The following is a 24,418-nucleotide window of genomic DNA, read 5'->3' as shown; positions in this document are numbered from 1 at the left end:
TGCTGTACAATATCACGAAGTAAGGGGTTTATAAACTTTGATAAGACTCTGATTATTGGAAGGTCTAGAATATGAGTGATATAGTCTCTTTTACGGTCCATGCAACACTCGTCATCAATCATGAATACCGGTTTCGTCTCCTTCCGTACCCCGTTATAGGTAATATTAATTCGAAGTCCTAGCGTCGATAGAAATTTAAGGCTAGGGCGGAATAATGAAGCTCATACTAGCTGGTGTGACCCGCCTGCGAACCACGGTTGACCAATGGCACGTTGCATGTAAGTGGTGTCACTAGCCGCATGTTCAAAGGCTTCGATTGCAGGCCCCCATGCATGCGCCATTTGTTGGCGGCGATCTTTGGAGTACTATGCTCATACCTAGTACATATATCATAATGGCCAACTGTCGATGGAGATTTCTCTCACCTTCCGTTGTGGAATACGTTTCCTATCGGCATATACTGGTATGTACTTTAGATAATTAACTCTCCATAACAAGTTGTTAATTTTATTGACTGTAGACCCAGTGTACCTGATCGATATCATGTTATACGAGCCATAGCCTGTCTCGTGAACCAAGCCCGGACCTGCCACCACATGGCTATAGCTACCACAGAACTTGCTGGGACAGGAAATTCAACAGCTTCTAAACACTTAAAATTTAAAATACCTTGGAGGATTTATAAAATAAAATTTAAGGTTTCTGACCGAAACCTAATCCCAAACCCCAATGGCTCTTCAAAAACTGGTATACTAGTTAATATAAAGTAAATTATCTGATTAGATATAAACTAATACGATGTTGCATGTTATACCCTACCGGCCACATCTTAACAGATAACTGCCAAAACTTGACCATAATTCGAAGTTATTCTACTAATCTCCCAGCTAATTGTGCACGTGCGAAGCCAACAGTCTGCCTGTCGCCGCGCGGGGTACTGGAATTCGAAGTTTCAAGATAGGTGTCGGGAATCCCTTAAATTTAAACTTATAAACCGGGAAACACTTGGCTGTTGGTTGTTAGTCGTGTCTACGTATAACGTTGGTATTATCCTGTGGCACATGGTTAAGTTAGCTTCTCCCCAACTTCAGCTACAGCGTATCGATATCATCGATCAACAAGACTGACTTAATCGGCCGGCCAATATAGAATCTATATATGTATAGTACACAAATACTTCTCAAGTAGGATATATAAAGAGGCTTCATATCCCTTATCGATTCATATTTTATTCACCAGGCCATTCAATCCCTTCCAGCCGAAGATTACCCGCTGCTCCTTTCGAGTTTTAACATTCTCTCTTTATATATATTAGTTCAAGAAAGTTGAAGCTTCGCACTCCCTTTAGATATACATACGTATATACTAGCGCTGGTTAGATCCAGTCGTTCGTTCGTTTCAGGAAAAATGCAATTCTCAATGCTTATTCAAGCGACCGTCCTAGTTCTTTTTGCCCATATAGCTGCTGCGGTTGCTCTCCCGATCGAGGATCACCTTCCGGTGAAGCGCGGCGCGTCCGGAGCCATGAGATTCACTGGATCTATATACCCTGGTGGTCCCGCAGTGGATCTTACTGGAACAATTAACGTAAATATAAATACCTTAAGACTACTCCTCGCATATCAGGAAATTCCATTAAAAGTATCTAATTAGAGAATCTTTTTATATATTTGTAGGATGTTTTCCCGAAGCTCATAAAACTATATCCCAATTTGAAGCCGGTAACGGCACCGACGACTTCGACTTCTCCAAATGTATAGACTCCAAATTTCTGAGTTAGGTATCGCCATAAATGTCTGCTGACATCTCACCCCAACCTAAAAAGCCATCTCTTGCGAAACGTGCCTTTAAAAAAAACACACGTTGTATAAAAGAATCAGCCGACAGGGCAGATTACTACACAGTCATTAACCACGCACTTCCCTACATCAGAGCCATCGGAAATTTAATGTGAGTGATCATGAATCAATGGGGATTTGTTTGATACCGAGTTCTTAATAATGCTAACGTGTCCGCTTGTTTGTCTAAATAGGTGCGAAGCTCCTCTTGGATGGGGTTGCGCCAGTATCTACTGTGTCCCTTCCCCCATAGCTAACATCCGACTCTGCAATGGTGTAAGTAACAATACATATCCTAGCTAACCGTTGAACTCAGCTCTGAGAATCCGATTAACTGTATAAATCACTATTTTAGTGGGCCACGCCGACGAAAGTCCCCTGTATAAAGGTTTGGGAGGCCGCGGTGGTAGTCGCTGAAAAATGTACTGCCGGCGCTAAGAAAAGCATACGCGGCCAACAACAGAGCGATATTGGCAATTATACGGTTGCGATTACGGCTGTCCCATGTTTCTTGTAGACCGGCAATGCTATCACGAATTGCTGCTTGCGGGGGCTGTGCGTACAAAGCCGAAATAGCTAGACTGGATTGGATAGTATGATGTTAATAGTTGAATCAAATACAAAACAGGCTTTGGCATTCTCTTCTGAATTATTCTAATAATGGGATATGCGTGTAATCCATAGCGATGAAATATATAATGATCGATTGTCCTCCAAAGTATTGCAGTTTTTAGGATACATCCTCCTAACTAGCTAGGCACTCAAGGCTTTTTCAGCATTAGAAACCGCTGTAAAATTATGCCATCGAGAAATCTCTAGCTATAGAGCCGCAAGGAATACCTCATTCCGACTGAATCGTAGTCGTATGTGTGTATTTAGGGCTAATATTTGAACCCTGCCCTTAACTTTTGACGCCGGATCCTCGGCCGCGGTACCGTTGCCATCGAATGACTATCGGATGAACGTTACGCCACGGTGCCTCTGCGTCCGGACGGGACGGGATACCTAATAGTTGGCTTCCAGGCTGTGCGAGTATAATGGCCCTCCTCCAATGACATCGTAGTAATCTACGGGGTTAAAATTTCCAACTTTTTTCTTTATCTTTGTATCGAGCTAGCAGGTACTATAAAATGCCACATCACCGACAGTATATATCGTTCAAGCCTAAAAGTGCGGGATTTTTAAACAAGCTATGCATGTAGTATGCACGAAATCCCAGACCGGCTCCCAATCCGAATATTCTAATGTTCGAAACGAGATCTAAAAACAGGGACAGGGGGGGGGGGGTTTGTGTAGAGGGTGGGATAGGAAAACGTGGTATTTTTTCTGTGTAGCCGTAGGATAAAGTCGAGTAACCATGTCCAGCCTTGTCTTTTTTGCTCTCCACATGGTAAAAACGCTCGTATTGCGACTTTTTTAATATGGGGAACTAAGGAGCTAGGGGGGCTCTGTAGCTCGGAATGATTCTAGAAGGGGTCATTAACAGTGCGGGATAAGATAGTGAAGCTCGGGGGACAATTGAAGCGATGCGTATATGGGGCGTTGGGTGTGGCTTTCCGAAGTGTTCGTATATTTCAATATGCTTTGTAGCTTAAACTCCACACAAGACACATTTCGGCCCAGAGGGCTAATGCAATGCCGACGCCAGGATTTTCCGTTCTTTAACTATTGAAAATTCAATTCCCTGCGTTGAGGTTTCATGGATGTATGTATGTTCGAGTATGGATCGAATCCTCCTCTGTTACACGGACAGCCACAGCCGACGGGGCCGAGTCCCGCCGGGGTACATACGTGAAGCTCTGGTGGAGCTCTCTTCTGGAATTATACTTTTACAACAAGTATCCAAATTAAGGGAGTTACAATATTCTAGAGCTGTTAGACTTCAAGATTGGATAGTCGTTCTGTAGTGTACTGCACTGCCAGACATTTAATATACGTGGACGAGTAGATACTTGAGCACTTAGACGTTAGCAACTGTCATGTGTTTATATTCCAAGTAAACGTGAACCACGTGCTCAACCCCAGCTCTGCATTGAGGAAACCTACATGTACGAATGGTATTCTGGAACGACGACATGCACCGCTTTCCGACCGCTCACAAGGACGGCATTCCCCACTCGCCCTGGCAGCCAGCTGTCGTTTCGTCTGTCTGCATCCGGGAGACCAGGGACCCCTTGCTATCGATCTTTAATACGGCCAACGCATGGCCATGGCTTCTCGACATTTTATCTCAACTGGGATGGATTCCTTTCGATCGATGCATCAAAAGGTGATGATGATGACAAGATGATGATGGCGAACGGGAACAACGGAACTCCGGGAGACCACGATCCGACGGGACCTTATCAATTTTATGTACGATCGTGCCGTCTGTGCAATCGAGAAAGCCTTAAGCCAGGGCCTACACTATCATATCAGGTCATATGGCGCTGAAGCTCCAAATTGCTGATGCTGATACTGCTCCCACGATTGAGGTGCAAAAAGAGACTGTTTCTGAACATGCAGCTTGGTCACATCGACGACGGCAGCCTGCAAAGAGGTGATCTTGAGTGAAATTTCTCATCTCCAGCACCTAAAAGTAGCTGCTACTCGGTGCCAGGCAGCCGTGCTGGCCGCGAGTCAGGTACCATCTACGCTAGCCAACGCACACAAGATGCTAGATTACTGCAGTGAGACAGGGTTTTCCAATCTTTGTGAAGCAGCCGGTGGCATATACATCGAGAGAACTTGAATTCTAGTTGGAAGACTTCGTCGAGAAACAAAAAGGCATGGCTGTCGAATGTTCCTTTCGGGGCAGGAAAAGCATGCAGATTGACGCCACCAGCAGATTTCTGCAGGTCATGCGCGACTTTTCTCTGTTTGTTCGCATTAGGGCAGCAGAGGCCAACAAAGCTCCGAGCCTAGAGATGCAAGCGAGCCCGCGCAGAACGAGAGGAGTAGCCAAGTGATGAACGAACCTTCCGCCCTCATTCCTCGCTCCCAGAACCATGTTCTCGGCCAAGCTGCTGAATTCCGACAGTCAGGATACTCCAAAAGTCTAAAAGGACCTGGCATGCGGGATGCCTTTGTTGTTGGTCGGCTGTGGCGATTTCCTGGGCTTAGCTAACACCTAGGGGAGGGTTTTCCCTATTATCCGTCCCTCTCTAACGATCCAGAGTAACTCCAATCCTTTTTCCTGTCTCCCCTTCTCCATCGAACGCCCCCTCGATCCCGTCGTTTACGAGGCTCGTCCGGAACAACATCGGTCACGTCCAGATTGCATATTGCCCTGTCGAAGGACGGCTCATTTTGCGGGAGATACGACTCCGAAAGCTCGTCAAACCTGTCAATTCACACTTCTGGGTCCGACTCGTGGTGTAGGTAGTGCTGTATCACAGACGACAGAGGCCCCATTAACTCAGGAGGGAATCATTGGCAACGTTCACGACAACTATCGCCGCTTTGGTTTTAATGCAACCTGCTACGAACCATCCATCATCCCTCCCCAATAACACAGAAACCAGATCGAACCGGCTCAGCGGGCTCGCATTCAATAGGATTTGTGCTCCTGCCTTGTCGAACTCCACCGCCGGTGCACACAAACTGAAACTCTAGAGTATAGTGAGGGTCGCAGCTTCTGGTTGAGACAAAATAAGCGGCTTATAAGCAAGGTCCTCCTTTCAACGTGGTACAGATCTTATTTAACGGATTCTCGAATTTTTCTCTGATCCACCAACGACCAGTCTCGTGTGAAACTTCAATTGTGCTCCTTCCACTTGTTGTACGACTTTGAAACTCGCATCGAGGTCTTAAACTCCCGCCAGCCACCTTCCCTCCTCGCTTCGAGGATATAGTTCCAAGGATATTTGGGGATCAGAAGCAAGGCGAATTATTCTGGGTTACTTTCGAATCAGAATCCGTGATCATCAACGGTCGTCAAATTTCGCAACCAGGCCCTATCCTTGCCGTCGACTAGCTTGCTACGGAGCAATCGGGCCAAACCATTTCACAAGGGAAAACACAAAAGCACCCTTCGAAAAATCCCGCCTGTCAGAATTCTCTGTTGTGTACCTCGACTTTACTGCAGGAAGCCGAAGCTCTGACATTCCATCGAAACGGTCGTGCTCCTACCCTAAATTTCTCGCCAATTTCACTGCTTACAAAAAAGTCAAAAAGAAAAAGCGAACCGTGCACCCTGGATCTTAACGAACAGGGGGTTCCTCTTTCCTGAAAGGCTAGACTTAAATCTATATAAAAAACCACCACCGTCCAAAATGTATACTACAAGCTCTCGGGACCATCCATTTCACCCTTACGCCTCTACCGCACCTATGCATTCAAACGGGAGTGGTTCGCTACCGCCAAACCATCTACTATCCTCGAGTGGGAATCAGAATATGCCTCCAACATTGCAACCGCCACCCCAGCTGCCGGGACCCAGTCAGATGTCGGAAGGGTTTAGCTCTAGAAGCGAGGGTCGGACGTACAAGCTTGTCGTGGGCCAGCAACCCGTGAGAGCTCGGATGTGTGGGTTTGGAGACAAAGTAAGCGAATGTTTTCGATGAGCAATTATCGCGTGGCAGCCATGCTAACAAAGCTCCTAGGATCGACGGCCTATTACTCCTCCACCATGTGCACGTCTGATTGTACTAGATTCCGAAACGGGGAATGAAATTGATATTAAGTGAGTTTTTATTGATAATCGAAGAGGGTCCTTCGTTTTCACCTTCAAGGCGAGTGTACTGACTTAGGGTCGTGTGCAGTGAAATCGATATGAACCACTTCGTCCTTACAGTCGATCTATGGTCTGCAGACGGTACTCGGGAAGTGAATTTGGTGAGGCATTCCGCGACCTCTCCCTCAATATCCGCGGCTGTATCATCATCTTACCCACCTCCGCCCCCGACGCCGCCGCCTCACCCACTTGCCCCTTCTCAGTCCGGATACTCGCCACAGGGGATGTACCCGCCACAGTCCTACTCGCCTCAAGTATACCCCCCGTATAGCCAGCACCCCCCTCCAATGTCACAGCACGGCTATTATCCTCCTCCTCCTCCTCATCCAAACGGACCGGGGGGTTACCCGCCACCCAATGGGTATCCTCTGCCGCCGCCGTCTTCTCAAATGCCGCCGCAGAACTCGAGTATGCCGCCTTCGCAATCCCAGCAACCCCCACCGTCCGGGATGTTTACCCGAAATCTCATCGGCAGCTTGACCGCTAGTGCCTTCCGGTTAACAGATCCCGACAACAAGATTGGGATTTGGTTCGTTCTTCAGGATCTTTCAGTAAGAACCGAGGGAACCTTCAGGTAGCTAAACGTCCTTATGCCAAAACGGTCTTAAGTAGCTTGCCTAACAATTGCATTCTCACAGACTAAAAATGAACTTTGTAAACGTCGGAATTAACGGCCGCCTAAATACTACTGGAGCCTCTGTTCCTATCTTGGCCTCCGTTTTCTCCGCCCCTTTCCAAGTCTTCTCTGCCAAGAAGTTCCCCGGTGTCATCGAAAGCACCGACTTGAGCAGATGCTTCGCGACTCAGGGCATGAAGATCCCAATCCGAAAGGACGGACCGAAAGCCCTCTCTCGCGGCCAGGACGATGATGACGATTACTGACACCGGAACACTCTGTTGCGCTCTATAGCGGCGGTAATGCTGTTGGTAACGGCTGTTCCATTGATCCGAACATTTAATAAATGCATGTGTCTTACAATTTCGAAATTGGTCATCGGTATCACGAAGCGAGTTATAATCCACCGTACTGCTTGCTATTCCGAAAAGCTCGACCTCTTTCCTCTCCCCTACACTGATTAGCCTAATACAGCTCCGGCTAAACCTCGGAAGCGAAATCATGACAAAAATTGCCGACAAAAAAAAAAAACCTGGGAGAAACACTTTATATGGAGTACATAAATCGCATTGCTATCTGTTCTCATCCAAAAAAAAAAAAAAAAAAAAAAAGAAAAAAATTTAGCTCGCACGACAGGTTCATTATTTTTGGCGGCGGCTTCATAAGGGAGATATAGAGAATGGGATGTTCAAATTGGGGGAGGAAAACGAAAAAAGCGAAACATCTATGTGTGTGTTTTTTTTGTCAACATGGTTTAAACAGGCGGTCACAGTCGATACATTTAGCAAGCCAGCTGCCCTTCCTTTAAAGCGCCACCCTGTTGTATCATTTTCCAAATTTGCATATTGTATTCCTTCATTTTTCTTTATTTTATACTTTGTCCCTTCTTTCTGGCGTCCTTGCTTCTAGTATTTACAAACATTTGATATCCTTTCGGTATCACGAATGAGATCATCAATGAAATACATTTCCGATCTCATAACATAAGGCCATCTTCCCTCTGGTTATAGCGGGCAGATAATACGAAGCACGAGTAGTTTCTCCTTTGTAATACTACCTTATTATTCTTTTCTTTTTGTTTCTTTTTTTCTGGTTGAGATTCAAAATCTATATATCGATCTACTTGGCGATTATAATACTTATTTAGTGTCATTTAGACACACCAGTGCCCATTATACTACATGTTTGAGCTCAGACTTAATTATCAGTTAACTAGACCAGTAGCCGTACCTCTTATAGGGACAATCCACCGCATGCGCTAGTTTTATTCTTGTTTCAGGCATAGGTTTATTATATACAAGGCATAAGTTGGGTAGAGTACCTATAGCTTTGATCACGGGCCCTTGTTATATCACAATTTGCCTTCAAAGTTTCCATCCTTTATTTGATAGGCTTTCCCTTACCTACCATGCAGCTGCCTGGTATCAACCGTATATCTCCAAATCTGATCCTCAACATCGCTCAATTCCTCGATACCTTCCAAAAGATCCCTGGAACTATAAGTATTCGGCGCGTACCCGACATATTCCATCTCCTCATCTAAAACACCACTTCCAGGCTCCCCGGCATTTTCGGAATCATAGGAGCGTAGATTCGAATGTGAATTCGTCGTCGTAAGTCCGCTCTATCCATTATAGCTGCTAGTTTTACTGGTCTCCATAGCCTCAGTGGTCTCTGTATTTTCTTCTTCCTCTTCGCTATCTTCCCGCTCAGATGGCATGAGTATTGGCATCCCGTCGCCCGATGTATCCATTGCATCATCATCCCAATTTCTAATATTACGTTCACGACTATTACCTTCAGTTGTAGTAGCAGTTGTAGTCTCATCGTCCTCACTCTCACTACTCTCACTCTCCTCATCCGCATCCTTCAACCTCCCCATCGCTTCCACAAATTCAGCCTGTAATCTCGCCAACCACCCTCTTAACGCCGTATTCGTCATCGTACTCCCTCTAGCCTGTTGCAAATGCTCCACAAGCCGGAGAATAAGTCTTTGTCTTTCAGACTTTCTATAACCCCTTGAAGTCACCTTTTTAAGTTCTGCGTTTTGGGCAATTGTGTTTGAGACTTCGGAGGCTCTGGTGATTATTGTTAATGGGAGGCCTATTATTCGGGCGAGGTTTATGCCGTAGTGTTTTTCTGTGGCGGGGCCGTCGGCGATTTTGTAAAGCATTGAGGTGAGGTTTTGGTCCGGTTTCATCTTTGGATAGTTGGATATCATCGTCGTCAGAATAGCGGTCAAGAGGATGAAATTGAAAAGGAATACCCACTTCAACTTGCATATGCAAAGAAATAACACCCACCCTTCTTGAAAGAACTGCCCCAAGCTCTCTGAAGTGCGTAGCAAACCATACGAAAGCCTATCCCCAGAATCAGTGAGCCGCGTCACCACTTCATTCGAGAACAAAACACTGGACCAACCTTCTTCTCGATCAAAGCCTCACAAACAGCAATCGCAATAGCCAACCCATCTCTCGTACAAGTCCCCCTCCCAAGCTCGTCCATAATAACCATACTCCCTTCCGTCGCATTCTTAAGAATAAACGCCGTCTCTCGCATTTCTGCTGCAAATGTCGAAACATTGGCTTCGATGCCGTCGTCCATTGAGACGCGGGCGAAAAGATGGGTCGTTAGTGGGAAGCAGGCGTAGGATGCTGGGACGCTATTGCACATATCTTCCGTTAACTTCAAATATGACAAAGAATGAGTTACTGAGTCAAGGAAGAGAAAAGAAGTGGAATTTTCCCATACTAAGAACCAATCTGTGCCATTATCGTCATATGTGCGATCTGACGGATATATGTACTTTTCCCACTCATATTACACCCCGTGATAATTTGAAATCTAGTCTGTTGGCTAGCATAGACATCGTTGGGGATCAGCTTTTCCTTATGGATTTTCTCGCGGATGGGGTGTCTGCCATCCTTTATCGCCAAGGTGTCTTTGAATTCTGGGCGGGCTGGAGGGGTGCATTAGCATATTTTCTTGTATTTTGAATAGAAGGTTCAATACACACTATATTCATAGAATGTCACAAGGGTAGCAAAGGAGCTTATCATGTCAAGCATTGCAACCCCTTCGCATACTTTGTATAGAGCAAACATTTCACCTCGGATAGCATCAATGAGCTTCTGTATCGTTCGGTCACCTGAAAGCCATGTTAGCAAAAAATAAGTCTTATAGGTCATATTCAAGATTCCATACTCATCAAGAGAACTTCAGTCATGGCATCACCAATCTAACCCATATAAAAATTTACAGGTTTCAGTCGTGGGCGTCTAAGGACATATAATCGAGGTTATACGAAACGTACTCTAGCATTCCGCTTCATAATATCCAAAGTTGTACACTCCACAAACTTCTTCTTTTTCATAATATTGACGAAGATTGGTGGTAACGGTGCATCTTCAATATCCGCGACCGGAAGACGTAAATAGTACCCTCTTTGGGCATCGTATTTAATTTCCAACGTTGGGAGATTATATTCTCCTACAAAGCTGGTTGGTTTGAATTCCATCGTATTATATGGTTGGAAAATGGGGGAAAACATACGGGCAATCTCCTGAAATAGAACGTGCAAGTCTTCTGTAGCCTCTTTGTAAGCTTGACGGGCAACATCGAGGAGACCGTTGACACCGCTCTGGCAACTATTAGTTTGTGCTATTACCTAGGTATATATAACAAAGCAATTTGAGGGCTTACTCTGACTGCATAACACCTATTTCACCTTGGATTAGCCTCTATTCATCTAATACCACGGGTAAAAGTACCTTTGATGCCGCAAATCGACCGGTGTACTCGCCCATGCAGCATCCGGCGAAATCGCTTCGTCAATAAGATCCTGCACCGTCTGGAATTTCTCGGAGCTACACAACTAAGAAAGCTATCGGCAATTCAATCCACAAAGACATATATCCCAGGAGCTAAAATGGGGAAATAACTTACACTTCTCACCGCTAGTAAAAGCTTACTATTACACCCCACCAACACATCATGTATCGGAGTAATACTAGCCAGCTCCTTTTTAAGGAGTATAACATCATTGATCGATTTTTCAGAAAACTTGAGTGATGAGTTGACCGGAACAGTGATGAGCTAAAGCCGCATAAAATTTAGCATGCAATATAAATAAAAAACTCGTACTTCGGATTCTGGGAACATACCGACGTAAGCAGCCTGTCCATATCTCCAAATCCCTGTAGGGCTGTTATAATCATTAGCATCCCTCAAAATAGCGCCCAAATTTCCACAAAAACTCTATACCTTTCTTAATCCCAAAAAACATCTCCTCACTGGTAGCCAACTCCTCAACTGCATCAAGTCTACCCTCTAGGATACTAGTATCCGTCAACGGTTGCAAAATACTCGACCTCAACAACCTTCCACCCATCGGCGTGACCGTGTTATTCAGCAAACCAAAGAGACAGTCTCCGCTTTTCGGATTCCGTAGATTTTGTATCAGTTCAAGGTTTTTGACAGTGCTGAAGTCGATCACCATTGCTCCTATTAGTTTAAAAGAAATCGAAGTAATTAGCATATGCCCCAATTCATTGGGATAAGGAAACCTGTCGACAAGGTAATATCAACAACATACCCTCACTACTCTGATACCGAACCCTCAAACTATGTCCCACAAACCCAATATTATACTGTAATTCGATATGCTTAATTACCGCAGCGGCTGCAGAGATAGCATAAAACTTTCCTGATATTGCGACTTGTACCGTTTCCGCTTCAGACTTGAATGATAGACGGGATATATAATCCATTCCTATCTTTTCGTTGTAGTATTTCCGTGGCAGGGTGGTCAGTCGGACACCTGGCAGGTTTTCTTGAATGATACCGGGAAGTTTGGATGTTCTTGGAGGGAGGGTAGTTTCTGGTATCAAGATCTGTGCAGCCAGAGATAAGGTTAGGTCAGGAACGAATTCAATCTTGACTTACGTGTAATTGACGTGTAGGTCGTTTCACATCATGTAATATCTTGAAATTCCGTAGAGATGGACATGTATCGACATTGGCATACCTCTAAAGGATCAAAAACCGCCAATTTATGCAACGTCCGAACATAAGTCTGGGAATCACATATCTCGCAAAGAATACACTCAGCCGTCGAGACATTAACGAATGCAAGACCGACTTGAGCCACGGCACCGCGGGGCTCGGTAAGAGCGCATATGACTTGTTGGGATGAAACTGTGCCTCCTGATATTGAGCCTGCGGTTCGAGGACGGCTAGGAGGTCGGGCTCCTGCACCTCGAGTACCTGGGCGGTTGGAAGTAGTTGTTTGTGGACTGGAGGATTGCATTTTTGGAGCATGAGTGTATGGGAGACAGGGTGTATATTTTACTTGAAGGTATCTTTAATGGTGAGAAGAGAACTAATTGGCTAGAATTGATGAAGAATCGATGAGGTTGGTTTCTCAGGATGTGGATGAACTTGAAGGCAACGCACTTTTTGAAGTTCCTCATCAAAATCCAACAATTTCCTTGCAGAGTATGGAATTACAATACTTTGGGCATTTTCTATCGATTCTCATATGCCCTCAAGTCATTCGAAGTCCACGGCCTACAATACCTCGGTTATATTTGTTTTCAGGTCTCACGGACCAGATATATAGATCACTGAATGATGGACTCTTGTGAGGTTTCTATCAAATAACATATATATGCTACGAGAAATCATCCTTTATTGGTAAAGAAGAGTAGATATAATAATAGAGTCCATATATATTAGTATGCCAAGAATCCAATACAGTTGTACTATCGCAGCGGGAGACAGTATCACAGATTTAGAAGTAGGGCTGGGGGGCAGATCTTTTTCTTCATTGTGAATTTTCCTCTACATTTCGTCCCCCCTCTTTCCGGGATTGAATTTATGATTGTAACTTCTGTCATGCAACATTGGCACTTGAAATTGTGGATTACCGGAGAGTAGTTGGCCCGGGTAGGCAGTTGGGTTAGCTATAGTTGAAGTTAGAAGGAAGAAGCTAGTACCCAGGCCTGGTCCTACGTACCATAAACAATACAAAACGAGAGAGACCCGATCTATTGAAGGCTCGTTCCTAAAACTTTAGATTCCCCTTTCGCGATCGCGGTGGGCGATATCCCTACAAAGATCTCACTCTTCCTTTTACACAATCGCATCATCCAGATGTCTACTTGCCTCGTGCCCAGACCCGGTCGGTATATAATATAAAATTTGTTCATACTACAACTTTATACAAAAGGATATACATCGTAAGTTACACTACGACCGCACTCTTCAGTACCAATCGTTCCCAATAAACGCCTTGAACACCGATTTCCTCCCAATCCCACTGATAAAAACCGAAGTTACTTACAATAGTTTACAAATAAAACATGACCGCCTCTTGGGCTAATAGAGCTACCCACTCTTAATACCTATATCTTGGCTTCTTCTCTGGGAACGAGACTAGCTGCTTCTCGTCATTTGGCGAACTGCTACTATTGCTATTGCGAATGGTATTCATCGCATATTCCATCTCTAGCTTGAATCTTGCATCTACAAAAAGCCGATTTGGTTAGTAAAAGTGGCCTTGCGTATAATCGTGGATTGCGGGATTAATGCGAAAACTTACAGTCATCATCTTTCTTAAAGTCAGCGTATAAGGTTGATTGTGTTCCCCTATACGCCACCATAATATTCCCGATGGCCACCACATGCTTCCCACCGGGGACATAATGGTCTTGAACTGTTGTATCTAGCGTAACTACCCATACAAACATATTAGTCAACCACGCCCAATCACTCCGAAAAAATAAAAAGGGGGCAAGACATACGATACCAATGCTTCTCCAGCAACGGCGCAATAGCTTTATCCAGCTCTCCAAACACCGCATCAAGCAGCACATACCTCTCCCCACCAGCCGCAAGCTTAATCAGTGCCAAATTCGCAAGTCTAAACTCACGGATATCTCGCGGCAATTCTTCGTGCGTATCCTCTTCCCCTCGTTTCCGCTGGCAAAATATGCGGACAGCGAATTTGGAGACATTGGGATCATCGGTAGATGCCGTTGTGGAATCGGCGTAAGTGTTCGGAGTGTTTTGAGCGTAGTTAGGACGGTCGGAAGAATATACTGATGTTGGGGCTGTGGAGTTGCTGACGCTTGAGAACGGTGGACTGTAGAGGGATGATGCGCTGGAGTTGCCGGATTCTGGGAATGTGTTTTCGAAACGAGGTTGGGTCCTCTGAGCTTCGCTTTGGGTAACGTATTTAGGGGCGCTGGGGTTTGCGGGGGGTATGTGTGTTCTTGGTAGTTATATGGGGGTCTATAGATGGTTTTAACGAATTTATAAGCTAATTTATTATCACATCTATGAGTAGACCGACCTTTGGTTTGTGACATCCTCGCCGGGATTTCCATAGCTCGTATATTGCTGAACCGGTCTTCGAGGGGGGGTTGTACTTGCGCATTTATCGAAGCATATCCCTCAACCGGTGTTGGACTATAACTAACCGCTGCTGGCGATGATATAGGTGAAGACTCTAGTTCATGACTATAAGGTGACTGCGGCAGTGGCGGTCCTCTAGTATAATCGATCGCAGCCGGCGATACTAAAGATGCTGGGGTAGCAAGTTCATATTGAACCTCATTGGCGGAACCAAACGGATTTGTCGGTGAAGATTGGCTATATTCGGGCACCGGTGGGAACTGGCTGCCGCTATAAGGCCGTAGCGGTGACCTTTGCGTCTGTGGCTGATAGAAATACGGGTCGTTATCAGGGCGGATCCCTCCGTATTCAGCGGGTGCGATGCTCAGACTCGAAGAGGCAGAGTATGTCTTCGGCGGGCTAGTGCGGTAATCGACGGGTGCGGCGCTCATTGCACTCATTGAACTCGAAGACGGGCCTACGGTGCGTTCATCGTATGCTAGTGGGGCCCGCGAGCTCGAGTTCGAATGGTCTTTTGAGGTCTGGTTCCGACCCTTTAGGATCCGCTTCAGCATTGTAGTCAGGTTGCTAGTATAGGTCGAGGCGATTAGTAAAATATTAGCTGTGCAGGATTATGAAATCCGGCGGTTAATGTATGAAAGAGGATCTTGTCATCTGGAGTAGAAAAAAGAGGAGTCGATGGTTTGCTGGCCGGCGAAGAGGAAGAAAGCGGTCCAAAATCCTTCAGCCTCGAAGCTCAATGTCGCAGGCATGGCCATGCATATCGGTGGCGGTTCAAGTCCTAAGCTCTCCCTCGTTGCGACGCTAGCTTCATTTGTCGTCCAGTGAGTAACAGCCAACTGCGTGCGCAAGCTCTGAGGTGTCGGATATTGTCCAAGAATTCGAACGTCCGTCCAACAGAGTATCTGCACGGAAGCCATCTATGTCTTCTAGAATGGACAGTTGGATACATCGTCTCTCTAATTTCCAAGGTTAAGCTTAAGCCCCCTTGTAGTTCCAACCCAATTTACGCACAGTGTGATGAGACAGGGCCCTGCGGTCGGGATTCAACAGCGTAGGGCGAAACCATTGCATTGGATCCTCGGTGCTTTCGTCGCCCCTCCATATGCGTGCAATTAATGAATGCATCATGGAGGAATGAGCCATCTCGATTTGTAATTGCATATAACGGTATCATCCCACTTGATGTCGCATCTCGTATTGAATTCGTCGTAATCGATAAAAGCGACCGGGTTCGGACACCCCTGCACGGCCCAAGCTTCCTCGCCAAGTCCGGGGTTTGAATCCGACCAGAAATAGCACCCAAATTTTAAGTTACCGAGCAAACCATGTTCGTCGGTTGGGCCAGGTATGTCATCGTCGAGACGGCGGGAAGCCGTAGCTCCGATCTGCAGCCATATTTTGTTCTTTCACGGCCTGGTTCTTCGACTTGTTCATGTTTCAAGAGAAATCCGATGGACTTATTGGCGTCTTGCGAAACGGAGAATAGTGACATGAATCGTCCCCCATGCTCTACGTATACCCGGGTCCGCGTACACTAGTACGTATTAATCGATATACAGGCTGTGAAGTGATTATGAGGCGGTGAAGCTTACCAATAGCTAACTCCCGTAACTGGCTACTCGAACCCGCGCGGGGAGAGATTTAAGAATAAAATGAAGTTAGAAGAGCCGTTGGGGATTTTATATTCGATGATCGTTTCATTGCCTTTAATAATTCGCCAACCTTCAAATTTAATAATCTCCCAAACTTACCTCTTAGCTTGCTTAACTCCCCGAATTGATCATTCTCTCCAACCACCCCTCAAGCCAGCCAGTTTCATGCAACCTCAACTCTGACTTGAACTTCAACTTGAACTTCAATTCTCGCCCAGATGATAGCACTTGTACTATTTTATTTTTTATCCTAGCTATATTCAATTCTAAACAACTGACGACCTACTTCAAGACACTATCTAATCTTATCACTATCTCTCCCATGGTGGGGCTCGCCAACACGCGACCACGATGACCGTAGCATCCCCAGACCATTCCCCTGCGTCATCACTATCACGGTCATATTCCGCACCAGCCAAGATCAAGACGACAGATGATAATGATTCCGACAAGCCTAGTTTTGTGAAAGATAATTTCTTGACGAGAGTATGAATTCTCTATTCTTTATGTTATATACAAGTACTTATCATTTTAAGTACTAATCGAAAGGGAATTTAGTCGATGGTGGTACTGACTGAGAAATTAAATGGTTTCTACAGACAATCTTGGCCCCGATTCTATTCCTCTCGTTCATACTCTCCCTTGCCATAGTCGACCGAAAACGCAGACTGGAAGAAGACCGACAGCATGGTGTCCTTACAAAGCGACAGCAGCTTTTATACTTTTGGCTATATTGGAAGATACCTCAGACCCCTAAGGATGACCTAAGGTCGGCTACAGAACCATGTTTGGGGAGAACGAGTGCTCTTGAACACGATAGCGATTCAGGACGGAGTAGTAGCCGGCGGGGCAGTAGTTATTCCGAGGATTGCGGCGAGCGGGGTGAAGCTAAGATGCTGGAGATTAAGACACTGGCGGAGAAACAACGGGAGGCACGCAGTCTGAGCGCTGGTAAGTTGTGATCCTAATTACGTCGATTCAGGAAAAAAGGCTAATATGCAGTCAGAGGCATTCTCGATACAGAACCGGGTGCTATTAGGGATGGGAGCGTTCAGTATCGGGTTCGGCCTACTTTGCTGGGCGACATATCTGAAGTTCAAACAGCTGCTGGGTTTCATCTGACCTTCTTTGTTTCCCTTACTGTATTTTCTTTCTTTCCTTCCTTCCTTCCTTCCTTCCTTCCTTCCTTCCTTCCTTCATTCTTTATCTCTTCAATCTTACATATTTATTTTATTTTATTTTATTTTATTTGTGAGTATCTGGTTTGGAAATACTTTAATCAAGGCAGGGGGAAAAGGAGTTAGTTGCAGAAAAGGTACCAGGAAGTATTGGAAGTACGCAGTGATATGATCTCATTTAGTTCCTTCGAACCAATACAAGCAACGGTAGCATCTTCAGACCGGATGGAGACACTGCAGCTGCTATTCTCGGCTTGGTTTGCCCGCATCCTGCCTTGGATAGCGAATGACCGGTCCCGTCACAATCACCATACATTACATTTCCCTTGCTTCAGCTGCAAGCGAGTCGGACAAACGCCCAATGGCCAGCCTTGTCCTCTGCCGGATCGAATCAGGTTAAGGATTATGGACAAAAGCCCACAAAAAACCCCCTTCTGGCATGCGGTAGTCCAGTCACGTTGGGAGGATCTGGGTTAGGATGCTGCGTACGAGTACCTACATTTGTGTTCTATGTATGCTTGAGCTGCATGCATTATACCGACATCCGCTGCGTCCTTGCGGGGATGCCTACGATACAAGGAAGTACCTGTACATATACCGGCTTACAGACATTGCCGAGGACATAAGTACCAGCGGTTAGGACAGGAATTCGAGTGTATATATTATTTACAGTCGGGTACATATCACCTGCAGCAGTGCATTTTGCCGCAGTCATCATATCGTCTCTTTCGCGAGAAGCTATTTTGATTTGTTTAATTTATTTTAATCTACCCCAGGCGGCCATCTATTGACTCCATCTCGTTTACTATACCATACATCATTCCCCAGAAATTCAACGGATAAACCCGACCGATTCGTCGTCATCACAACACTTTCTTTCCTTCTTCCGTCTGCGGTCACCCGCCGCCGCCGCCCGACGTCAAATCAGCAGTGCAGTGCAATAGTCGTCGCAGTCATATTATAAGCCCCTCCGACATCGTCATCTTCTTCTCCTTCTCTTTCATCTTCATAAACTTCACCTACTCTTTATAACGATTATCATAAAATCTTCCAAGCTGGAGACCATTCACGAATTACCCCTCGACCCCCTCGCCTTCGGAGATCTGGACCCAGAGGAATACTACGACTTAGACCTAGCATATGACGTCGACTACTCCTACGGCGAGGATTTCCAAAACAATTGTTTCTCGGACTCCATCTCCTACCTCTACGATCTCCTTCCTTACATCTCTCCCGGTGCATTCGCTGACGTTGCGATGCACATGCGCACAAGAAGTCGGAACCGTCTGTCCGGAGCGTTAGATTCGCTTCGTGACAGAGTCGGACGGAATGGCGATCGGTTAAAGGCCGATATGCCTTATTTGAGCTGTAAGTTTTTTTAGTCCCTATTCCTTGGTATTTTATAATGATGAATGTTGGTGCTAATATCTCCGAATAGATCATGACATCTGTCTTTACCAAGAAGACATAAACTGTCTCGAAAACGACTGGTTAACAGACAACAACATCGCCTTCTGGGAGGAGTACCTCGAACGGGAAATGCTCTCCCACAGTGACTGCGATGGTATCCTTCTCCTCCGTCCCTCGATGGTCTTCCTCCTTCGCGTTGAACCGTCAATCCTAAACATCCTCTCCGCTCTCCCACCGATAACATCAGCGACACACCTATTCCTCCCAATAAACGACAATAGAGATCCAAACCTCCCCGAAGGAGGCAGTCATTGGTCTCTGCTCGTTGTTAGCGTTAAAGATAGAGCTGCGTTTCATTATGATTCACTAGGAGGATCTAATAGACGGCATGCGAGGGACGTGGCGGTGAAAGTCGAAGAATGGATAGGGTATCCCCTCAGTTTTTACGAGCTAGACGACGATACACCTCAACAAGGAAATTCTTATGACTGCGGGGTCCATGTTTGCATGAATATGCGACATTTGTTGAAGAGGATGTTGGACACACCGGCAAAGAAGGGGGTCAAAATGAGCCTGAGAGGGAAGGGGTGGGATGCTATGCGTGGAAGGCACGAGATGCTAGATATTGTGAAGAAACTGAGGAGGACGGCGGAGAGGAGTTTAAGTCCCGGTGATAGAAGAGGGAGAGACGGGAAGACTCCACCACCAAGGATCGAGTAGACCGAGATCTCTGTGTGGGAAGAGGAGTCTGATGACGAGACAAGAGAAAAAGACGACTGGCCGAACTACGACATATTTTTCCGTCTCCCTTTGTATTATTTTATATCGGCGTTTTAGCGAGTTGAATTGTATATTATGACCGGCCTAGACAAAGGGCATTTTCATCACGAATGCCTCGAATTTCATGCATGATACCCATATATTTGATATCTCAGGTGGTAGTAGTGTGTCAACAAACCTTTATATCCAAGAACTTAAAATCTAAATCCTTACGCCGACTTCACAGGACTGGCATAATCCTCATCCGGCAAGAACAAATGTCTCTCTGGCTTCTCCCCCTTCCTCAGGATACACATCCTAATAACACCACCCGAACTCCCATCCCACTTGATAGCCTCCCTCAACGCCTCCTTCACAAACTTCATACCTTCCTCCTTGGTCATCCCATCCTTCCAGTAGCTGTCGCAGAAACCATAGATATAGGAACTACCGCTTCCTGCGATTGTATATTTCGACTTATGGAGGGAACCACCGAGTGGGATATTCCAGACCTGACCACCGTGATGACGGTCGACACCTGCTACGATGATACCGGCTGTTAGGGCGTCTTTGTTTGTGTAACAGATTTCTTGGAAGATCGAAGCGGCGGTTTTGACGGATGGTGGGTGGCCGTTTTGGGTTCTGTTGTATGCGTGCATGCTATTAGTGTTGTGTTATGAGAGGGGTTGGTCATATGGGAGGGAGAGGGTTACTCGTAGAGGTTGAGGTGGTATCGAACGATATCAGCGACAGCTTGGGTGTCTGCGGCAGAGCCGGAACTAGATGAAGACGTCAAAAGTTCAGCTTCGGAGCCTTTTGTTGGTAATCTATCGGGGACGCGGGGGAATACGTACCGACAGCACCATACCGAGTCAGTGATCTGCGTCAGCTTGTCGGTGACACGGTTAGCAATGTATGCTCCCGTTGTAGTTCTGCTGTCTGCACCTAATATGACACCACCGTCGAATTCGATGGCCATACTATATATCCCCCTTCGTTAGCCTGCTGCTCTCGTCCGGTCGGCTGGGGTATGGGAAGACGTACATTGAGGTTCCTAGGCTATAGAGATGAATGTCAGCTATAGGATTAAACAATGATGTTTATGAATAGATGACGTACTTTACTTCTCCCTTCTTGAGGTGCTCCATGTCGACGTGGATACCATCTATAGACGGGCTTCGTTAGCTACGCTCGCAGCTTGATTTTAAGACGGATATGAGACGGACCTTCGGTCAGATTCCCGGTTCTAGAGACCATGGTGGATAGCTGTAGTGTAATCGAACTTGTAAGGTACGAGGGTCCGGATGGGGTGGGTTTTTGAAGCCTGTGGGATGATGGTGATAGGGTCGTGAGGGTTTGGAAGTGGGATTGCGTGGAGGAGCTTGGAGGGTTGAGGTTTGAACGCGTGTGCTGGCCCCGGGGCCGCTCGGGGAATGGACTGGGACGCCGGGGTCAAGGCCCGTCCGGAATGGTACAACACGGGGCTGTGGAAAATCCAACACCTTGGTATCGAGGCATACGGTTGTCAACGAGGTTCAAACAGTCTGCAACTTGGCAAAACCCAACAGTTCTCGTAACAACATAACCTTTAAGCTTTTAGTACAAACAAAGATCATAGGTCTTAATCTGCTGCCTTATTGGTCTCGGAGCCACTGCCTGATTATGTAAAAAAATGTGGTATTTAAAGCTTCCCGCAAGCGCTCAAAGGTCCTTATAACGTTGGTCTCAAGTAGTTTCAGTGCCAGATGTCGATGCATATAACTATATATATAGATACCAATGCCGCAGTCTCGAGGTCAGCTGCCAGCGTGCTGCCAGTGCTGCAATTTCAGAAGCCTGTTACAGCAACTAGTTCCGACTGTTCTTGACCCAACCATAATCGTTTTGAATTTGTGGGCGGCACTCTGTAGTGCAATTGCATACACCAGCGTCGAGACTAACACGTGCACACATAACTGACATTAACTCGTGGCTGTGCCTTGGTAATGAGTTCGTGGCGCCGGTGCATCTGGATACACGATCGTACTTCTTGTGAGGCAGCCACAGAAGATCTTGCATTAGCACAGTGGAACCAAGTTGGTATGTTTCCTTAGCCTCAAGTCCAGGCGCTAATGTTTTCTCTCGACTCCAAAGCATCCGTGCATGGTCAATTAACCATGTAATATTAACACATATTAAATGGCCGTCAAGTCTAAAAAGACTCTCGTCAATTTCCTTATTTCCCAGCTCTATCTTTCTAAGCGAAATATGGTAGAGTATTTTCGCAACGCTAGTATACTATAGCCCTCCTTGTGCTGCCTCTACTTCGTTCCAGTATGTCCCGCAAAGATGGTTTTGATGATGCTGTTCCCGGCACCGGCACCGGCATCTGCATCTTAGCCATTCTACTCAATGCGGCCCAGGTAGCCATTGCCTCTCCCATGGTATCTAGTAACCTTACAGCTCCAAACACGACTGTATCTATTCCGTGGATAACTGCTACAAGCCTGACGAACTTGAAATTCACCTCAACCGCATCGCTCCACAGTGCCACCTTGACTCCCAAGGTCACCACAACCAAGACACTCGACTCTATGGTGCCCGGAATTATTGGCACCACTTCAAAGTCCTCTCCGGATACTTTAGAAACCTCAACTTTGAACCAACGAGTTGTAGACCCCTCATTCTTTTATGTTGGGAGAATGCATATACGCTGCAAATCAATCGACGGGACGCTACGGCAGATGGAAAGAATAGTAACCAGGCAGACACCGTGGGATCTTGCAAGTGGAATCCCACAAGCCCAGTGGGAGGCAACCATCGAACTTTTCAAGGATATCGTAGATACGCAGGGGGCGTTCCAGGTGCGAAAGATAAGGCGGTGTTTAGAATGCTGCACGAGCCTTCGCTGTAATGAAAATGGCTTGATTATACCGAATCCTGATTCTATACACTGCACGAGCGCATGGGATCCGAGAAAATGCGATTTTATGATGGGTAAGGGGTCCCTCTTTTATTTTTCCCAAATTCCGGATTTCTCTTTTTCTCGTCCTTACTTTTGGTATCCATATACTTATAGATTACGTATTCTATGAGACCAAACTTCACACGAATGGCATAAAAAACAAGGTCACTAACATTGAATCAAATATCTTCTCCTTGCTTTGTGAGTCGGAACTATAGGTTGCTACTGTTTTGCAGAATTAGGACAGCCGGAAGTCGACCTTGCAACCGTTATGTCCCCCATACAAGAGTTTCAAAACGCAATCGATAGAATACCTGCAGGTATTCGGGCATTTAACCCAGGATGGGAATGGTTGGTAGACCCTCTCATAGCAACGGTGCCAGGACAAAGACTTGGCTTCACCCCGCCACCTGACGGCTTGAATGTAGCCCCACTAGGAGAACCGCCGTACTTTCTGGAATTTGTGAGAGAGAATCCCTATCACGACGAAGAAGCTTCCGTCAACGGACTCTTTGATTCTGGGAAATGGGATCGGAATCCGGGGCCGGGTGGGAATGAGAAAGGGAGAGGGTTTAAGAAGCGAGAAAGTTTGCCACTGCTATCGGATAAGATGTCTGAAGATAAAAATGGTTATCCTGTGCGAGAAGGCAATGGGGTTAGCGGGGAAGTTGCGGACGAGAGGGATTAGATTTGTATGGATATACCTAGGTGTATATTTGATTTGCATCCAACACATTTGAGGAGTCTAGATGTCTGGCGGCGAGACAAATTAAACTAGGATTTTCATGTATTAACGGAGTTCTAGCTACTGTTGGCCTGGATATCTACCTATTGCATAGTATCCATGTCCTATATTTTAAATATTGACTTGACGTTTGAAGTTTTTTTTTACCTTGTACTCAGACCTTGTCGGAAGTTTTCCCTAAACATTATAATATTAATACGAGACCAAGTATAAACCAACCTCTCATGCCAATTCAATCTGCAACATCTGGCCAGCTGAACATACAATAACCAAATTATAGATCGCAGGACCGAGACCAAGCCGTAGTACCCTATCAATGTAAACCTAATATCCACGCTTAACTTTAAAAGTATTTGCAGTTACCTCAACTATTTAAACTGCGAGCAAGCTATTCGATCCGTTGCTTTCTTGTTCAAGGTGTCTCCCAGACCCTTGGACCTTACCTTCGTAACTAGCCCCCCAACAACGTCCCGTTTCTGACTACTCTGAGATCCTGAGTCAGAACCACCTTCCCCATCCATCCAATATTGTAGGTACCAATTACTAGGCCCAACACCACCATCATCTCCAGGCTCATTATTGGGTGCACTGGTTCTATCTGGCCCTTCGAGGTAATAAGGTACCTCTCCCTCCGGAGCCATATTGACTCTGTAATGCTGTGCTTTTAATGTGTGGTGTTCTAACGTAATAACATTTATAAAGCTGAGTCCGGAGATGAACTGCTACATACTTGAAACAAGTTGCGCCTATTGTATAGTCCTAAATGCTAACATATGTTGGCGGGTTCTCGTCGAGTCGAAACTGAGCTTTTCGATTGGGAAGAATTGGGACTGCAAAATACAACACGCATGTGTGTTGGTGCCATTGCCGGTATCCTCGATTCGAGGTTCTTTGGCATGGCTGCTGAAACACCTGCAGGATCGATCGATCTCAAACCACCTCGGGATAGTTAAAAGTGGCGACAGACACACGAGACTATAGTATCCAGTATTATCACCAGGCTAACCAAACCGTGTTGGTGCACAATGCATATCAAAAGCGAAAGTCTTAAGATCTTGAGATTACGGTTTAAAAAAACAATGAATACATTGCGCGTGACCGTGAATTGAAGGGTGATTTGGAAGGAATGATCATTTGACGAGA

General features: G+C 45.9%; 8 protein-coding genes across 8 annotated transcripts; 5 read left to right on the top strand and 3 right to left on the bottom strand.

The window, feature by feature from the left end:
* Positions 1–1,407: 1,407 nt before the first annotated feature.
* On the top strand, positions 1,408–2,355 carry DFL_008939 (uncharacterized protein; the record flags this gene model as incomplete). The annotated part of the gene is made up of 5 exons (XM_067638747.1): positions 1,408–1,587; positions 1,677–1,754; positions 1,826–1,950; positions 2,033–2,114; positions 2,194–2,355. The coding sequence occupies 5 exons, from the start codon at positions 1,408–1,410 to the stop codon at positions 2,353–2,355; spliced, it is 627 nt and encodes a 208-aa protein (XP_067486605.1).
* A 3,736-nt stretch (positions 2,356–6,091) lies between these two features.
* On the top strand, positions 6,092–7,434 carry DFL_008938 (uncharacterized protein; the record flags this gene model as incomplete). Its single annotated transcript, XM_067638746.1, has 4 exons — positions 6,092–6,361; positions 6,422–6,501; positions 6,581–7,126; positions 7,191–7,434. The coding sequence occupies 4 exons, from the start codon at positions 6,092–6,094 to the stop codon at positions 7,432–7,434; spliced, it is 1,140 nt and encodes a 379-aa protein (XP_067486604.1).
* Positions 7,435–8,792: 1,358 nt separating this feature from the next.
* DFL_008937 (uncharacterized protein) lies at positions 8,793–12,476 on the bottom strand (the record flags this gene model as incomplete). Its single annotated transcript, XM_067638745.1, has 15 exons — positions 8,793–9,368; positions 9,439–9,528; positions 9,590–9,830; positions 9,920–10,127; positions 10,185–10,316; positions 10,373–10,406; positions 10,482–10,657; positions 10,721–10,808; positions 10,871–10,886; positions 10,939–11,042; positions 11,114–11,263; positions 11,332–11,372; positions 11,432–11,671; positions 11,763–12,060; positions 12,195–12,476. 15 exons carry the CDS (start codon positions 12,474–12,476, stop codon positions 8,793–8,795), a joined length of 2,676 nt encoding a protein of 891 aa, XP_067486603.1.
* Positions 12,477–13,565: 1,089 nt separating this feature from the next.
* On the bottom strand, positions 13,566–15,138 carry DFL_008936 (uncharacterized protein; the record flags this gene model as incomplete). The annotated part of the gene is made up of 6 exons (XM_067638744.1): positions 13,566–13,693; positions 13,770–13,901; positions 13,972–14,330; positions 14,402–14,461; positions 14,523–14,569; positions 14,650–15,138. The coding sequence occupies 6 exons, from the start codon at positions 15,136–15,138 to the stop codon at positions 13,566–13,568; spliced, it is 1,215 nt and encodes a 404-aa protein (XP_067486602.1).
* Positions 15,139–16,590: 1,452 nt separating this feature from the next.
* Positions 16,591–17,361, top strand: DFL_008935 (uncharacterized protein; the record flags this gene model as incomplete). Its single annotated transcript, XM_067638743.1, has 3 exons — positions 16,591–16,725; positions 16,839–17,190; positions 17,246–17,361. The coding sequence occupies 3 exons, from the start codon at positions 16,591–16,593 to the stop codon at positions 17,359–17,361; spliced, it is 603 nt and encodes a 200-aa protein (XP_067486601.1).
* A 1,318-nt stretch (positions 17,362–18,679) lies between these two features.
* On the top strand, positions 18,680–19,547 carry DFL_008934 (uncharacterized protein; the record flags this gene model as incomplete). The annotated part of the gene is made up of 2 exons (XM_067638742.1): positions 18,680–18,785; positions 18,856–19,547. The coding sequence occupies 2 exons, from the start codon at positions 18,680–18,682 to the stop codon at positions 19,545–19,547; spliced, it is 798 nt and encodes a 265-aa protein (XP_067486600.1).
* Positions 19,548–19,816: 269 nt separating this feature from the next.
* Positions 19,817–20,843, bottom strand: DFL_008933 (uncharacterized protein; the record flags this gene model as incomplete). Its single annotated transcript, XM_067638741.1, has 6 exons — positions 19,817–20,228; positions 20,300–20,365; positions 20,441–20,566; positions 20,631–20,645; positions 20,706–20,751; positions 20,813–20,843. The coding sequence occupies 6 exons, from the start codon at positions 20,841–20,843 to the stop codon at positions 19,817–19,819; spliced, it is 696 nt and encodes a 231-aa protein (XP_067486599.1).
* A 1,058-nt stretch (positions 20,844–21,901) lies between these two features.
* Positions 21,902–23,218, top strand: DFL_008932 (uncharacterized protein; the record flags this gene model as incomplete). Its single annotated transcript, XM_067638740.1, has 2 exons — positions 21,902–22,429; positions 22,778–23,218. The coding sequence occupies 2 exons, from the start codon at positions 21,902–21,904 to the stop codon at positions 23,216–23,218; spliced, it is 969 nt and encodes a 322-aa protein (XP_067486598.1).
* Between the last annotated feature and the right edge of the window lie 1,200 nt (positions 23,219–24,418).

Source organism: Arthrobotrys flagrans, assembly GCF_004000055.1.
Source record: "Arthrobotrys flagrans strain CBS H-5679 chromosome Unknown unitig_1, whole genome shotgun sequence".
In the NCBI taxonomy this organism is placed as follows: Eukaryota; Fungi; Ascomycota; class Orbiliomycetes; order Orbiliales; family Orbiliaceae; genus Arthrobotrys; species Arthrobotrys flagrans.
The sequence above is the reverse complement of the archived record's forward strand: the minus strand, read 5'-3'. Positions and strand labels throughout refer to the sequence as shown.